Genomic DNA, 18,345 nt, shown 5'->3' on the forward strand with positions numbered 1-18,345 from the left:
GACACACACAAATAATAGTCACCCCCATCAACCAGAAACCTAACACTGACGTTCCAAAATACTAAACACCAGTCTGGGATTTGATAGTTCACAGGACTAGCTACAAAAACAAGCTTGAAAATAAGTATGACCAGAATTGGCAGCTTTAAGCATTGCTTCATAGAGAAGGACTGGTCCCCCTTGGAGACATGGCAAGGAAGAAAAGAAGGAAATAAAAGGGAAAAAAATAAGTCCTGCAGAAAAGAAAGTAACTAAACTGGAGTGTTTGTAAACTGCAAATTGTGCCCATGAAATGACTAGAAAGAGAAAAGAGGAGACTACATCCATACTGCTGAACTACTTAGGAAACCTATTGCCATCGAGTCAGTTCCAACTCACAGTGACCATATAGGACAGAGCAGGATGAATCCATAGGTGTCCAAGGTTGGAACTCTTCATGGGAGCAGATGGCTTCATCTTTCTCCCAGAAGAACATTAATGGGTAAGGGGAATAGAAGGTAAACCCCTCTCCCCACACAAAAAAAATGTGAAACAAAAAACTGATGCTTCAATGGAATTTAAACATTCTCAAACTAATTTCTACCACTTGTCTGTCAGTTTGTCGTACTGTGGTGGCTTGTGTGTTGCTGTGATGCTGGAAGCTATGCCACCAGTATTTTAAATACAAGAAGGGTCACCTATGGTGGGCAGGTTTCAGCTAAGCTTCCAGACTAAGACAGACTAGGAAAAAGGAGAGATGGACTACTACCGAAGTTTTAGTCACTGAAAACTGTATGAGTAGCACCAGAATATTGACAGATACCATGCTAGAAGATGAGCTCCTCAGGTTGGAAAGCACACAAATATGACTAGAAAAGAGCTGCCGCCTCAAAATAAACTGAAAATGCTTCTTGACGAAGATCAAAGACCACACAGCCTTCAGTTTGGGTTGTACCTCAATGTAAAGAAAACAAAGATCTTCACAACTGGATCAGTAAATAGCATCATAATAAATGAGGAAAAGATTGAAGTTGTCAAAGACTTTGTTTTGCTTGGATCCACTGTTAACACTTAGCAGAAGCTGCAGTAAAAAAATCAAATGACGTATTGCATTAGGCAAATCTGATGCACAAGACCTCTCTATTGAAGAGCAAAGATGTCAGTTTGAGGACTAAGGTGTGCCTGAACCAAAAAAACATGGTATTTACCATAGCCTCATATAATTGTGAAAGTTGGACAATGAGCAAGGAAGACCATAGAAGAATTGATGCGTTTGATTTATAATGTTGGCGAATATTAAAAGTACCATGGGCTGACAAAAGAAGAAACTTGTGTAAAAGAAACACCTGAAATACTGAACTAAGAACAGAAAGAAACAAAAGGAAAAAAGCGCGTTGAATGAATTCATATAAGAAAAAGGAGTGGGGATCGTATCAAAAGTGAAAAGTAATATTAAGGCTCCCAAGAAACAGATTGAAGTGCAAATCTAATAAAGGGCATTGAAAAAAAAGCAAGAAAACTGCCAAGAGAATGAAAATGAGTTTTTCTTTTTATTCTTGACACTTATTGAAATGGAAGACATCAAAAAGTCTTAAAATGTTATTGGCATCCCTGAAGAAAAAGGATTTAAAACTATGAGGAAAACTTTGGAGGTAAAAAGGTGACCTGAATCCATACATTAAAAATTCTTACCAGAAAGATAATCTCCAGGATTTATCATAGTAAGCTATACTTCAAAAATGTAGGAAAAACTCAGCATGTCGAGGTGAAAAGATGAAGACACTTAACTAGAGCACGAGAGTTCACCTGGTCTCCAGTTTCTCTAGAAACATTATTCCAAGTACAAGATAGTATAGTGGAGCAACATAAGGAAAATATCAGCATTTTATATTCGCCAAAGGTCCTTCAAGTAAACAGTTCTGAATATGCAGGAACTCAAGCTCTTCTTGAGGAAACTATTGAGGAGGAATAAGATGATCTGCAAACGTGTTTGGTAAAAGCTGCTGCAGAAGGACTGGCAGATGCCGCATGTTCCGTATTTTTTGTTTGTAGCTAAGATTAAACCAAGAATAGGAAAATACCTAGAAGAACACAAACATGTTCTAAAAAAGTAGAAACAATGCAACTAAAAAATATGGTCAAAGCAAGACGGGGGAAAACTGGAATAAGATTATTGAGTGTACTATTGGGTTAGGCTTTGGGCTGCTAGCCATAAGGTCACCAGTTCAAGGCCACAGCCACTCCATGGGTAAAAGATGAGGCTGTCTGCTTCCATGAAGATGGACACCCTGAGGAACCCTCTCTAGGATTGCTGTGAGTCAGAATCAACTCCATGACAGTGGGTTGGAGTTGCATATTAGGAGGGAGTTGAAGGATATCATCTAAAACTGAAAGACCAGATGGAAATGGTTAAATATGAAAAAAGGAACTTTGTGTTATAAGATATAATGCAAATACAAGCTTTCCAATGCGCTAAGAGAATTTTAAAAAGATCAAGAAAACCAAACTAAGTGGGAGAGGGAACCAGGGTAGATATTAAATAATTTATCCAATAATTATAACAGTATGAGTATTAAGATCATCAGTCATCACAAATTGAGGATTCCCTCACCACTTAAAAGAAAAAGATTTTCAGATTTGCACAAAAATAAAAATTCCTCCTAAAACAGTGACTCAAAAAGGCTAAAAATAAAAGATAAAATAGGCAAATGGAAACAGTAAGCAGGATTGGCAATGCTGATAACCAAGTATATAAGTCAAACTGAAATGCATTAAGATAAAGGAGGACAGTTTAAAATGCTAAAAGCTGTAATTCACAGTGAAGATAATACAGATATACACACACCCCAAATAATAGTAGCAATCTGTGTAAAAAAAAACTAGGAAATACAAAGAGAAATAAATGCTAAAAATACATTTTAACACATCACAAGAAAAACACAAGGAGTATTCAAAAAGTTGATAATTCCTTTATCCTTTGATTCCATGTTCCATGAACTTTTTGAAGTCCCTACAGATTGTTGTGAGTTGTCAAATCAGCTACTGCTCAGTGGTACTCCCTGTACATAAAATCTATTGAATAGATTTTATAGAACTGTTCATAGCATTTTCAAAGCTGAATAAGATTTTGCCTTTTCAGAAATGGATCGCCAAGCCTATCTTCCGTGGCACCTCTGAATGGGTTAGAATCATTCACATTTTGACTAGTAGTCAAGTGTTTAACTATTTTTGCCATCGAGGCAATCTTTAAGAAATATGTTTGTCTTGTTAAGTGCCTGGAGTCGGTTCCGACTCATAGTGACCCTGTACAGGGTTTCCGAGGCTGTAAATCTTTACGGGAGAAGAAAATCTCATCTTTCTCCTGCGGAGCAGCTGGTAGTTTCGAACTGCTGATCTTGCGGTTCGCAGCCCAGCTTGTAAACACTATGCTACCAGAGATCCTTGGTGGTGGTGTTAGGTGCCATCAACAGAATGAAACACTGCCCAGCCCTAGGCCAACCTCACAATTGTTGCAACACTTGAGCCCATCGATGCTGCCACTTTGCCAGTCCATCTCACTGGGGGTCTTCCTCTTTTTCTCTGACCTTACCAAACATGATATTCTCCAGCAACTGGTCCCTCCTGACAATATGTCCGAAGTATGAGAGACTAAGTTTGGCCATTCTGGTCTCCAAGGAGCACTCTGGTTGCACTTCTTCCAACACAGATCTGTTGGTTCTTTTGGTGGCCCATGGCACTTTCTTTTAACGTCCTCCTCCAACACCATAACTTAAAAGCATCAATTCTTCTATGGTCTTCCTTATTCACTGTCCAGCTTTCACATGCATATGAGGTTATTGAAAATACCATGGCTTGGGTCAGGCGCACCTCAAGCTGACTTCATTGCTCTTGAACGCTTTAAAAAGTTCCTGTGCAGCAGATTTGCCTAATGCAATACGTTGTTTGATTTCTTTACTGGTGCTTCCTTGAGTGTTGATAGTTGATCCAAGAAGAATGAAGTCCTTGACAACTTCAATCTTTTCTCCATTGATAAGGATGTTGTTTATTTGTCCAGTGGTGAGGAAGTTCACAAAGTTGGCCTATATAAAGAACAACACTGCATCAGGATTGGAGGAAGACTCTCAACAAGTTGTAATATGTAGGTAACAGAACCTTGCTTTCTGACAGTGAAGAGGACTGATGAAGATCAAAGACTGTAAATTAGATCCCAACAGTAAACAAACATCCACCATAAGCAACATCATGATGAACAGAGATGATATTGAAGTCAGCGATATGTCATTTTATTTGAATCCATAATCAACGTACATGGAAGCCTCCATCAAGAAATCAAATGATGTATTGTATTGGGCAAATCTACTGCAAAACACCTCATTAGAGTGTTAAAAAGCAAGGGTGTCACTTTGAGAACTAGGTGGACCTGATCCAAGCCCAGTCACATTATATGGGAAAACTGGAGTACAAATAAAAAAGACTGGAGAAGAATCGATGCATTTGAGTTATGGTGATGGTACCACGAACTGCTACAAGAGTAAACAAGTCTGCTTTGCTAGAAGTATAGCCAGAATGTTCTTTAGAAGTAAGGATGGCAAGATTTCATCTCACTTTGGACTTGTTACCAGGCGTGTCCAGTCCCAGAGATGGATATCATGTTTGGTAATATGGGGAAGACCATCGGTGAGATGGATTGACATATTAGCTACAACTACAACAATGGACTCAGCGTATCTACTATTGTGAGGATGGCACAAGACTGTGCAACATTTTATTTCATTATACATAAGGTTGCTATGAGTCAGAACCAACTTGTCAGCACCTAACTACCACACACTCCAATACACTTTCTTTCAAACACACATCGAATATATGAAGGAGTTTCAAAAAGTTATGGGAAAAATCCACTTTTTTTTAAGACAGCAACTGAATGCATGTATATTTCCAAAGCATATTCTTGGACTTTTTAAGTCCCCTCGTATTTTAAGATAGAAGTAAAAAAAACTTAAGTAGATTTTATATAAGAAAACCAATTGAAAGCAAAAGGGCACTTCAAAATGTGTTGGAAATGACTGTGGCAGTGGGTATTATATGTGTGCAGAAAGCCTTGTTCAAGAATGTTCATAGCAGTCAAATTTGGAAATAGTGGGTAAACCATGTTTTAAGTTTTTGTAAAACTAACCTGTGGTTTTAGAACTCATAACACAGCTTCCTGGGAAAGAAGGGCAAGAGTGACTTAACTACTGGAAAGGAATATAAGAAAGTTTTCTTAGAGGGACATAAAAGGCCTGTCTTGGTATGCACTCGAAATTATGTCTGTTTTATTGTTTTAATTATTAAACATCTTAGGTAAGAAGGGTAGTATAAATTACAGAATTTTTGAGAAATCATAGTGAAAATAATAGAATCTGGAATATATTTAAAACAATGAGTAGAGAAAAAGTCATAACCCTAAACACCAATGTTATTAAATATAAAAGAATAACGTAAATTCCCAAATTGAGAAAAGAATATCAAGCAAAAAGAAAATCATAAAAATTATAGTAGAAACAATGAAGCAGAAACAAACTGGAAAACAGTACATCAAATTAATAACACGCCTAGAACTTTGAAGAAAAGAAATAGATAACCACTAGTTAAATTAGATGGGTGGGTATGGATACATAAATGCAAGGAAAGGCAGGGTGATGGGAGCGTTTCATGCTGACAAATGTGGAGGAAGTGCTAGAGTTGAAATACAACCATCATAATGTTGCATAGTGGCTCTACAGGATAAGCACTAGACTGTGAACTATAAAGTCAGTAGTTCAAACCCACCAGCCACTTAGCAAGAGTAAGATGAGGTTTTCTGCTCTTGCAAAAATGTACAGCCTCGGAAACTATACAGGGTTGCTATCAGTCAGAACTGAATTAATAGCATTTAACAATATATAATATGTTTTGGCAAGATGTATCATTAAATGCTTAAGGGGAGAACTTCGTGAGAAGTTCTATAGAATTTTCCCCAAGATTGTGTATTAGTTGCAAGGGGAAATAAGTAGAGTGTACAGTGGAAAATAGGGCAATCTTTTGACAGGGTGATCAGATTTAGCATCACCCAATAAACTTTTAGATTCAAAGTTTAAAGAATAGCCCAGGTCAGTAATCTTGTGGAGTCCTAGTCCAGTAATTCTGGATTATTTTTTTTTTTAAATCCAAAGTAACTCTGAAATTCAGGAGTCTTATTTTTAAGTGTACAGGGTAAGGGACTACATGGAAATCCTAAACTTTAATACAGTTGCCTTTTGTTTGTTTTTTGTTTTGGTTTCTTTAGTTCTATAGGTGTGGTACTTCTGAAACTATTTAAATGAGTAGAATAATAAGATTGAGAAAATGAGTAAATATGTTGATTTTGTTGTGAGACAGGTTGAAGATAAGTGATGCAAATGTGGTATGTGTGAAGATAAGAAAGGCCCTGTAGGCATGGATAATTTAAATGTGAGCTCATGGTTTCTAAATAGATATGTATATGCATGTGTTTAACATGTCAACATATCCATGCATGTATATACTCTAACTCTGTCTACTGAAAGCACCTAGAAGCAAAGAGGGACCCTAATAACAATTAGACACTAGCATCTAGATCCTGATTCCGACCACACTAACAGGAACCAAGCTTTTCAGAATAATGGTTGATATCAGGGCATGACAGAGAAATACGTTTAAAATTATACCTGGAGTATCTTGTTATGCTAGAAAGTAAGGAATTACATTTAAAAGTGATAAAGTGTGTAACAGAATAACACAGGAATCACTTAGGGGGTTCCCACTGTACAAATCTGGGATAATTAAGGAGAGTAATGAATTAGAAGCTGGACATTGAATAAGGAAGAATATTGAAAGTATCGTGAACTGCCTGAAGATCTGTCTTGGAAGCAGCCAAAATGCTCCTTAGAAGCCAGGATGCCGAGACATCATCTGTCATATTTCAGACATGTTATCAGGAAGGACCAATCCCTGGAGAAGGACATCATGCTTGGTAAAGTGGAAGGACACCGAAACAGAGAAAGACCCCCAACAAAATGGATTGGCACAGTGACAGCAGCAGTGGGTTCAAGTGTAACAATTGTGAGGATGGCGCAAGACCTGGCGGGGTTTTGTTCTGTTGTGCCTAATGTCATTATGAGTCAACTGACTCACCCACACCTAACAACAATGAATATAAACCATGAGCTGGGGAATAGAAATTCATGCGTTCATACACATAGTAATGGGTGAATAGAAGAAGGGGATTCTTTCCTACAGAATGCTGAACTAATACATTTGGAGAAAATGCTAGGGTTCAAAGAGTACTGTAGATAAAGATTGGTTTGGGTGAAAACCATCATTAAATATTACATCGAGTGAGATTTTGAAGAGAAGCAGAACATCTGAATGATCACTGTATATACTTAAGACTTAATTTATTATAATACTATTCCTAAGCATATTAAAGACTCTGAGACTCCTTGAAATGAGAATTGCCCAAACTTATTTGACCATGGCAGTTTAAAAAAATTTGTTAGGAAACCAAGATTTTTATAATAATGAATCTCTTGAAATTTCAGGGTTACACTCAGGCAAGTAGGGTCAGAATGCGATCTTCTAGATTGCCATTTGTTGTTGTTGTTGTTAAGTGCCATTGAGTCAGTTCCAACCCATAGTAACCTTGTATAGGGTTTCCAGCTCCCCCCTCACATTTTTATAATGTCTTGCCATTACCCTAATTAGAAAAAATCTCAATCCCTAACACCTTTGTAATACAGCCACAGCTGCCTCCTCTGAGCACCAGTCACACTGGCCTTTTTATTCCTCTAAAGTGCTAAATTTATTCCAGATAGAAAGTCTTGGTCTTGTGCTTTCTTGGCCTAGAGTTACCCAGCACAGATTATTCAAATGGTCCCCTCTTGTGGTCCTCAGGGTCCCGGAGACCTTTTCACACCACTGAATCTCAGTTGATTACCCTGCCTAAGTTATTACTCTCCAACTGTGGAGCCCTGTTAAGACTTTTTTCAAAATACTTTGCCCTCTGAAATCCTTGCCCTTGTTAAATTATATAATTATTGCCCTCCCCCACGGTAAGGAGCTCTAGTAGCATGGTGGTTCCAAGTGAGGCTGCTAACCACAAGGTCAGCAGTTTGGAACTATCATTCTTTACACAGGAGAAAGATGAAGCTTTCTGCTCCCATAAAGATTTACAACCTCAGAAACCCTAAATAGGGTTGGAACCAACTCCATGGCACGTAACCACCACCACCACCCCATAATAGACTTAGGAGAAGTAGGTGGTAGCAAATTTTGTTTCTTTTAAGATACATTAGATTTATAAAAACACCTGAAAGTTGCTCATAACCAAATATAGTGAATAAGATTGATGATCAAACTAGGGAAAACTGTTGGGGAAGCAGAAACAGTAGTTCTAAAGCAACCACAAGCTATAGGTTTTACTTTTTTAAAGTGAGTCTAAACAAGAGTCCTAAAAAAAAAAAAAAAAGATTTGGGATTGTGACAATGCTATTCCAGTGTAGTAGAGCTTCCCAAGGGGACTGCTTAATAACAGTATTCATTTGGGGACTGTAAAAAAAGTTTGTTGGGGAAATGGAATTTGTCTAAAAGCTTTTTTAAGCCCCCTAGTATTTCCAGTATGTGGGTTGAGTAACCATTTTTGATGCTTTCACGGTCATAACTGATGCAATGAAAAGCAGTTTACCTTCTCCACACAGACAGTAAACTAAGCATACCTGAAAATGGCACAATGGGCTCAAATATTAAAAACAATTGTGAGGGAAATGACCGAAGAACACAATGAAGCGGCGAACTAAGCCCTGCATCGTTCTGCAGAGCACTGCGAACCCGGGTGGAGACTCGGTCGGTCAGCAGCGAGGCAGAACCAAAGGACCCATGGGCTTAGAGTCAGTGACACAGCCACAGAGTACTAGAGTGGAGAGCAAAGAGACCAGCTGATAAGAAGAGGGCAGACAGACGCAAGAACACCCACGCTTGCAGATGATACCCACATAACCTGGCTTCAATGACGGGATGAACAGAACTCAACCCGAGGAAGAAAGAAGAGGAAAAAGGACAAAAAAAAAGTGTCATCTGATACAACTTGTTGAACTGGACCTACACCTATAACTGCAGTAGCTCAAAGGAGGAAAAAAATTCCTGACTTCAAGAATTATCCCAACCCCCTTCATACAAAGTGTGGAAAGGGATGGGCAACGGGAACATTGGCTACCCAAAATAGGGGGAGGGATGCAAAGGTAAGAAGTAACTGGCTTACAAGCTTTCAAGAGGGAACCTAGATCCACAGGTCAGGGAGGATAGTGGAGTCTCCAGTGAATAGTACCAAACCTGTCTAGGAAGGGCTGATGACAAGAAATACAGACAGGTCTCATGTGATGCAGTGGTGAAAATTGTTACCAGGACTGATTGTGAGGACTGGAAATGTAAAGGTGGATATTTTATAGCAAGGAGGGGAGTGACTAACCTTTCAGTCTAGGAGCGGTGGGCCCTGGGACCATCAGCAGAGAAGAATGGAGAGCGGGACCCCACCCAGAGAAGCAGTGAGAGGCCTGAGATGAAGACAGAGAGGACAATGTGAAGAGATGGTGTGCCTGGAGAGTTGAGACCCAGAGAGGGAAAGGGGATGGGTGCTGAGACGGGGGGGTGGGGTGTGGAGGGTGGGGGAAGTGGGGAAGGGGAGGGGGGTAGACATGCAAGGTGTACCCTTTCGCTGGGGGATGATGCATGGACAGGATGGTAACTAAGGCAATGAAACGATGTATGATAGAATGAATGTAAAACTAATATTTCCCCATGTAAACTATCACTCAATACACAATAAAACGTTAAAATAAAAATGTGAGGATAGTGCAGGACTGGGCAATGTTTCGTTCTGTTGTATGTAGGGTCACTATGAGTCAGGCCTGCCAACAATATCTACCTGAAAATAACACAGTCTCAGTGTATTCTTTAAAAACCAAGGTGTGCATGGATATTTTTGTCAAGCTTTGCTATTGGGGCTAGAGTACCTTAAAGAAGTTAAAGTATCCAGAAAGGAGATGAATAGGGTAGATGACAAATCGCAGACCCTTCAGTAGATCCATCTTTGCAGTAATAACTCACTACATGTTTAGTGATGGTTCAAGTTTTGATTGTTTTCATTTCAGCAACCCTTCATTCAGTTTTTTTTTCTTATTTCTTATTCACTTTTATCTTCTCACTAAACTTAAACTTTTTTAACTTATTTCTGTATGAGTTAGGATAACAGGAGTAGTTTTTTGTTTCTTGTTTAAATGATGGGCTATCCATTGTAAAGACACAGGAAACTAGCATTCACCAAAGATGATGTGGTATCTTTGTACTTTGCTTCAAAATGGAAATAGTGATGGTAGCTGACTGGTAAAATAGGAGATGGTTATCATCTATTAAAGAAAAAATAAAATAGCATTATAAATGTGGAAATATTACCTCCTATAAATTTTTAAAGTTAACATCTAAAAATTATCTTTCAAATTTGAAATTCTCAGTGAATCCCTCCAAAAATCTTTAGTATAGAAATGTACAGTTTTAGAGATGAAAGACAAATTAAGAAGTCATATGATTAAACTCCCATTTCTACGGAGTTTTTATAGAAACGATACACCTGATTTAGGTACAGCTTGAATTCCATGATGATCTTCTGATTACCATTTAGTGTTCTTTCTATTATTATTCGTTGCTATGTGGTTGATAGGTGCTGATATAGTTGTTGGTAGGTTAGGTATTGTCAAGTGGTTCTGACCAATTGTGAGCCCTATGTACAACAGAAGAAAACACCCATTCCTGCATCATCCTCACAGCTGCTGCTGCGCTTGAGCCCGTTGATGCTGCCATTGTGCTAATCCATCTTGTTGGGGGATCTTCCTATTGGTCGCTGTCCCTCCACTTTTCTGAGCATGATATCCTTCTCCAGGGACTAGTGCTTCCTGATAATATGTCCAAAGTATGAGAAACAAAGTCTGACCATCTGACTGCTTTAGGAGCATTCTGGTTGTACTTCTTCCAACACAAATTTGTTCTTCTAGCAGTCCATAATACATTTAATATCCTTCTCTAATACTGTAACTCAAATGCATCAATTCTTCTATGGTCTTCCTTGTTCATTGTCCATCTTTCACATGCATATGAGGCTATTGAAAGCCGATATGGTAGCTAATAGATTTGTGTCTTATAGAAGAAGTATAGGGCTTCATTTTGAGACAGATGTTTAGCTTTTCAATATAAAATGAAATAATTCATCAAGGTTAGATTTTTCATTTGCTCAAATCTTATTTACAAAAGTTGAGCTACATCTTAAAGGGGGGTTATATATGAGTGCTTTATAATGTGTTGTTGGTTTCTTCTACTTCGAAGACTGAACATTCTTCACGCTCTGAAAGGAAAAGAAGAGACTCGTTCGGGATGTTTGACGGTTATGATAGCTGCAGTGAGGATACAAGTAGCAGCTCCAGCTCTGAAGAGAGTGAAGAAGAAGTTGCTCCTTTGCCTTCTAATCTCCCAATTATCAAAAACAATGGACAAGTCTACACATATCCAGATGGTAAATCTGGTATGGGTGAGTACTTAAAGTCTTCACCTTTTGTATAATCTCATGTATAAGGCTTGGGTTTTATTTATGTTTTCATTTAGTTTCTTTTTGTCATTTCCCTTCTTTATACATAATTCTTGTAAGACATTTTGCAGAGATAGAGGTGAAATTTAGACTTGGTTAAGATAATATCACTGGGTTTGAGTTTGATATCTTTATCTCATTGTACTACCTTCTGAACAGAGAGATCTCATCTGCCTTTGTCTGTTTTCAGCAGGCATTCAAAATAGTCTGGAGCAACTTGAAATTTCCCTGGTGGCACAGTGGTTAAGCATTTGACTGCTAACAAAAAGCTTGTCAACTCAAACCTACCAATCAAAGATGAGGCTTTCTGCTCCCATGAAGATGCCTTCCTTGGACACCCTGTGGGGCAGTTCTGTTCTGTCCTACAGGGTCCTAGTCAGAATCAACTCCACCAGAGCAATGGGTTAGAACAGCTAGCTGCTTTTGAAACTCAGCGTACCTTTCCCAAACTCCGTGTTTCATTTAGCTTGGTCTTTTGATCACCTATACTGGACACCTGCCAACCTTGTTAATATGGATTGTGGGGTTCCACAGTGAAACCAAAATTTGTAGCACAAGTCTGGAAATCTGTATTTTAACCTTCCTAGGTGATTATTGAAGTCTTGGTGTAGTGCTGTAGGATAAGCACTGAACTGCTAACCACAAGGTCTGCAGTTCTAACCCACCAGCTGCATCTTGGAAACCCTATACAAGGTCACTATGAGTCGGAACCCACTCAAGGGCACTCAACGACAACCACCTTCTGATGGAAGACCAGTAGAAACAAATTAAACCAGTAGGTCAGTGAGACACTTGTCTTAGACCTAACTTCACTAACTAGATAACTCAAGCCAGTATAACAGAGAGTCTTTAAAATTACAGACTTGGAGTTAAAAGAGATTTTTAAGATAGGGCTTCCTCTATAATAATTTTCTTACATAAAGTTTTCTCTTTTAACACTTTCAGTGATATAGCACTCTCAGAACCAGAAGGCAGTTCCTTTTTTTGGTCTAATGATTAGAATAGTCTTTATATTGAAACAAAATTACCCTTGCTCTAAGTTTTGTCCTTTGGTCTTAATTTTGCTTTTTAAAGTTACACAAAGTAAGTTCCTTGTTATGGAATTTACTCCCCACTAGAACACACCAGTTAACCCAAATTGCCCCAACTATTTTTTGTAGTATCTCAGTGATTAAATTAATATCAGGATGGACTTCTCTAACTATTGGTTCTGACTCAGCATCTCTGTGCACAGCAGAATAAAATACTATCTGGTTCTGTGCCATCTTCACATTTACTGTTATGTTTGAGCCCATTGATGTTGGCACTGTGTCAGTCCATCTACCTACAGGTTTTCTTCTTTTTTACTGACCCTCCACTGAAATACGAGAGACATAGTTTCACCATCTTCACTTCTTGGGAACACTCTGGCTGTACTTTTATCAAGATAGATTCTTCTGGCATTCCATGGTACTTTAAATACTCATCTCCAACACCACAATTTAAATGCTTCAGTTCTTCTCCTGTCTTATTTACTGTCCAGCTTTCACATGCATATGAGGCAATTGAAAAGTTCATGGCTTGGTTCAGGGACGCCTTAATCTTTGAAGTGACATCTTTGCTCTCTAACACTATAAAAGGGATCTTATTGTAGCAGGTTTGCCTAATGCGATCTGTCATTTGATTCTGTGAGTGCTGGTGATTGATCCAAGCAAAATGAAGTCTTTGACAACTTCAGTTTTTTCTCCATTTATCATGATATTCATTAGTCCAGTTGTAAGGATTTTTGTTTTCTTTACATTGAGATGCAATCCATACTGAAGACTGTATGCAGTCTTTGATCTTCATCATTCAGTATTTCAAGTCTTCTCTTCCAGCAGGCAACGTTGTATCATTTGTATATCATAGGTTGTTCAAGTAAACAGCCTTATGTTTACTTTCTGTTTACAAAATCAGATGGTTTTTGCCTGAAACTATTTTCTGCTTTCAGCCAAGATCCATCTGATAACTCTTGTTCCACGTTGTCTTCTGAATCCAGCTTGTGTTTCTGGTAGCTACCTGTCTTGCTTGCATATCATACTAATGATATATTTTTCGATGGTTTTTGCATTCTTTTAGGGTTATTTTTCTTTGGAATGGGTGCACATATGGATCTTTTCCAATCAATAGGCCAGGTAGCTGTCTTCCAATTTTTTTGACTAAGTGAGTGCTTCCAGCACTGCAAAATTTTTTGAAACAGTTCAATTCCAGAGCCTTGTTTTTCCCAATGCCTTCAATGCAGTTTGGAGTTCTTCATTTATTACCATCAGTTCTTGATTGTATGCTTACTGCCTCTTGAAATGGTTGTACATTGACCAATTTTTTTTGATATGGTGACTGTATTCCTTCCATCTTTTATGCTTCTTACATCATTCAGTATTTTGCCCACAGACTAATTCAAGGCTTGAATTTTTCCTTTCAGTTATTTTAGCTTATGAAATGCTTAGTAGCTGTTCTTCTATTTTAGTTTTGTAACTCCATGTCTTTGCCCATTTCATTGTAACACACTATATTTTGTTTGCAAATTACTTTGAAATTTTCTGTTTGGCTCTTTTACTTCATTATTTCTTCCAGTTACTTTAGCTTCTCTATGTTCAAAAGCAAATTTCAGAGTCTCCTCTGACATCCAGGTTGTTCTTATCTTTCTTTCCTGTCTTTAATGACCTTTTGCTTTCATCATGGACGATAATCTTGATAGCAACCCACAATTCTTCCAATCTTCCGTCATTAGTATCTAATGCATCAAATCTATTCTTGAGATGGTCTCTAAATTCAGGTGAGATACACTCAAAGTTGTATTTTGGCTTTTGTGGGCTCGTTTTCACTTTCAGCCTGAACTTGCATATGAGCAATTGATGGTGTTTTGGCCCCTGGCCTTGTTTTAACTGATGATATGGAGCTTTCCACCTAGTCATTGGTCTTGTAAAAGTCTATCTTGCAACCTCCAGCATCGTTTTCTACCATCAAGGCCATATTTTCCAACTACTGATCCTTCCTCTTTGTTTCCAACTTTCACATTCTAATCACAGTTATTATTAATGCATCTTGATTTCATGTTTGATCAGTTTCAGACATAAGGTAGTTTTCGTTGTTGTTGTTAAATGCCGTCCAGTCAGTTCCAACTCATAGCTACCCTGTGTAGGCTTTTCAAGGAGCAGAAGGTAATTTTGAACTGCCAACCTTGTGGTTCAAACCAACCAGTGCTTTATCTCACAGTGCCACACCAGGGCTTCAGAGAAGGTGGTGGTGGTTATTATTAAATGGTTTCTTCAGTGTCATCATTTTTTATCTTAGTAGTTGGTGTATAAATTTGAGTAATAATGACGGTTCTTTTTTAACATAGCCCCCAGAACTGCAAACAATACCTTTTTTTTTTTTAAATGCAAATAACCACACAATGCAACACACAGTTACACCCCAAATCTATTTTCCTGAGCTACTTATGCCAATTGTTACATGTGTGTGTTACTTGAAGGGAAAAATACAGTAATTTAGATGGGGCAGAAGGATAGCTCATCCTTATATTCCTGAAACTGTCTTGAATTTGGAATTAAAAGTCCTGCATCGTGGAAACTCCTCAGTCCTAGATAAACAAGATGGTTGGTCTTGCTGTATTTGACAAAATATAGTTTAGTCTTTATCTCCCTTTTCCAGGACACTATTTTTATTCATGCCACCAAACTAATACTGAGTTTACAAGACAACTGAAACCTTTTGATATAAAGCAGTTTTCTGGTTTATACTTTTGCAATTGATTTTATAAAACAAAGGTGTAGGACTTTGAATCTCTCCATTTAACCTTTCACTTACTAAGTCTTAGTCTTCTTAGAAATTTTTTGATTGGTAGTTTTGTCACCTAATGGTGAATGTTATGTCATGTAATCATCAAAATCAGCTTGTTTTGAATCATCTGCAGATTTTGCAGTCATACTAGTCTCTTAATTAAAAAATTGAGCCCACAGGACCGAGCTATGCAGACCATATCTAGATACTTAGCTCTGTTTATCAGGACCCGTTAGGTTGGTATCTGCCACTCTTATTTAAGTTTCTTCTATTCAGGCTTGTATTTTTCAATCCTTATTGATAAAGCTAAGGAGCTCTGGTAGCGTAGTGGTTACGAATCGGGCTGTGAACTGCAAGGTCACCGGTTCGAAACTACCAGCTGTTCCGCGGGAGAAAGATGAGGCTTTCTGCTCCCGTAAAGATTTACAGCCTCGGAAACCCTGTACCGGGTCGCTATGGGTCGGAACCGACTCCACGGCACTTAACAACAACAACAACAACAACATTGATAAAGCTACAGGAGATATTTGATCAAATCTGTTAACGCCTACTAAAATCCAGGGAACTCCTAGCCGTGACAACACATACTTCTTTTCTCCGGCTTTTGTATAAGCTCTTCCATCAGTTGTATAGAAGGTAGGAGAGACTTTCAAATAAAATTTCTATATTAAAGTATTTGCTTACTGAAAGAAATTATTAAACTGTTAGGTAAAAGTTGACCATACAGATTGTAGAATAATAACAGTGTTTTTATTTTGTGAATCAGCTACCTGCGAGATGTGTGGGATGGTTGGTGTGCGAGATGCTTTTTACTCCAAAACAAAACGTTTCTGCAGCGTATCATGTTCAAGAAGTTACTCATCAAATTCCAAGAAGGCAAGCATTTTGGCCAGACTTCAGGTAACGGTACAGAAACCTTCTTATTCTTTATGTATGTTATTTCTCTGGCTTTCACTGTTTACCTGTCATTTGATTGTGATTCACTGCACTCCACCCCTGTCCAGTTGGCCACTTCTCATTTCACACTTGTATTTTTTAGGAAATGTCTGAGCCCCAAAGTTTGTTCATGGTATATAAAATTGAAAAACTATTATAAGTAGGCAAGACATACTATAAATATAAAAAATGACCTTTTCTGTTTATGTAAGTGAAATAAAAATTCTTCCCACTTTCCAAATAAGTATAAAAAAGAGTAGATTGTTTTTTACAGTGAAATATTGAAGCCATTTTTTTTCCCCTCACATTTTCTTTTGAGTTACCATCCAAGTAAAATCTTTACGCTTTGGGGGAGAAATGATTAATTTACACTTTGGCTTTGTTTTCCCATCATCCTTGCTTTGAACTTTTTGAGTGCAACTCATTTGATACCTTGGCTAGGTGTAAATTGATTAATCCAAACAATTTTTTTTTTTTTTCTTTAACTTTCATGGTATGGAAAAATTACAATTTTTCTTTTAATGTATCATTCAATACCTACAGAATGATAGAAGACTATTTGACTAAGTTGTTACTACTGTAGAATATAATCAATTTTTAAAAGTGTAACATTAATTGATTTTTGTTATATATTTTATCTGGGTGATCACATTTTTCTTATTCTCCTTTAACTTATTATTGTGATCATTACATAGCACTGAGAGGGTGATTTAAATCCCTCAAATTAAGGAAATACATCACTTAGATGTATTTCTATATTTCAGACAGACAGTACCTAAAGATCCTGAGCAGTGGTCTGTACCCAAATGGATGGCAGTTTGTCACTGTGAATTTGGTCCATGATCATTTTGTCATTGATCTTTTGCGTTAGCACTAAAGGTATACACCTCAGTCACTTGCTCTTTGAACATTAAATGATCTTCTCTTACCGTATAAACAGCAATGCTTGGCAACCTGCATGAGTGAATAACCACTGGGCTCGTCGACTGTAAGAAAGAATCAAGTGTCCACCACATTTAACATTTATGGGATGTCATTTTTTATTAACATATTAATTTGCATATTGCTATTTTAGTCTGTGCCAGCTCTGCTACCCGTATTAGATGCCTACATTGTAGCAGAACTCAGAAATTTTTTTTCATGTTAAAATTTCTTGTATGTTTTCCTCTGCTTTAATAATTTTCTAAACCCTCAATGTTTACTTAAGCACAATGAGTAGTATGCAATCAAGTTAATCTTTGGTGGGGGGAGGGACTATGAAAAAGAATCCTATTTACTTAACTCTTCTTGTTTTAGGGTAAGCCTCCAACAAAGAAAGCGAAAGTTCTCCAGAAACAGCCTTTAGTTGCTAAATTAGCAGCATATGCTCAGTATCAAGCTACCTTGCAAAATCAAGCAAAGACAAAAGCAGGTAATATAGGTAAAAAATGTCATAATTTAGAAAATGTAATAAAGGTTAAATATTTTATACTGATTTAGTATGTAGCTTTAATTATTGATATTATGATTTTGGTGTTGCTAATGTTAAATTCTGTCAAGTCAGTTCCAACTCAAAGCAATCCTATATAGCGTTACCAAGTTGAGGCTGGGGAATTTGCATCACTAGCCTTGCAGTTGAAACCAACCTTGAGGTCCAGTGCTTATCGTACAGTGCCACCCTAGAATTCCAGACATATAATTTTGTTGTTGTTGTTAAGTGTCATCAAGTTGGTTCTGACTCATAGCAACACTGTATGGGGTTTCTAAGGAGTGGCTGGTAAGTTTGAACCACCAACCTTGGGGTTCAAACCAACATAGAATTTAATCATTATCAGTTACCTAGTCGTACATTATAACTGTAGGCTTTCTGGTGGTGATTTGGTTTCAGTAAATTTTCCTGGAATGAAATGGTTGCATTCACAAGTTACAGTCCTTAATTAGCAGTCTCCTTAATGTAAATAATTTTTTAAAATTTATTCATA

At 37.7% G+C, this 18,345-nt stretch overlaps 1 protein-coding gene across 1 annotated transcript in view; it reads left to right on the plus strand.

Annotated features, from left to right (window-relative positions):
• Positions 1 to 18,345, plus strand: part of MBTD1 (mbt domain containing 1) — a 61,686-nt gene that overhangs the window by 8,510 nt on the left and 34,831 nt on the right. The window contains exons 3-5 of the mRNA XM_006832416.1: positions 11,389 to 11,590; positions 16,215 to 16,348; positions 17,681 to 17,795. Of these exons, the coding sequence (XP_006832479.1) occupies positions 11,437 to 11,590; positions 16,215 to 16,348; positions 17,681 to 17,795 (403 nt within the window). The 5' untranslated portion in view covers positions 11,389 to 11,436. The remainder of the gene's footprint in view (positions 1 to 11,388; positions 11,591 to 16,214; positions 16,349 to 17,680; positions 17,796 to 18,345) is intronic.

This window comes from Chrysochloris asiatica, unplaced genomic scaffold (assembly GCF_000296735.1).
Source record: "Chrysochloris asiatica unplaced genomic scaffold, ChrAsi1.0 scaffold00007, whole genome shotgun sequence".
NCBI classification, from domain to species: Eukaryota; Metazoa; Chordata; class Mammalia; order Afrosoricida; family Chrysochloridae; genus Chrysochloris; species Chrysochloris asiatica.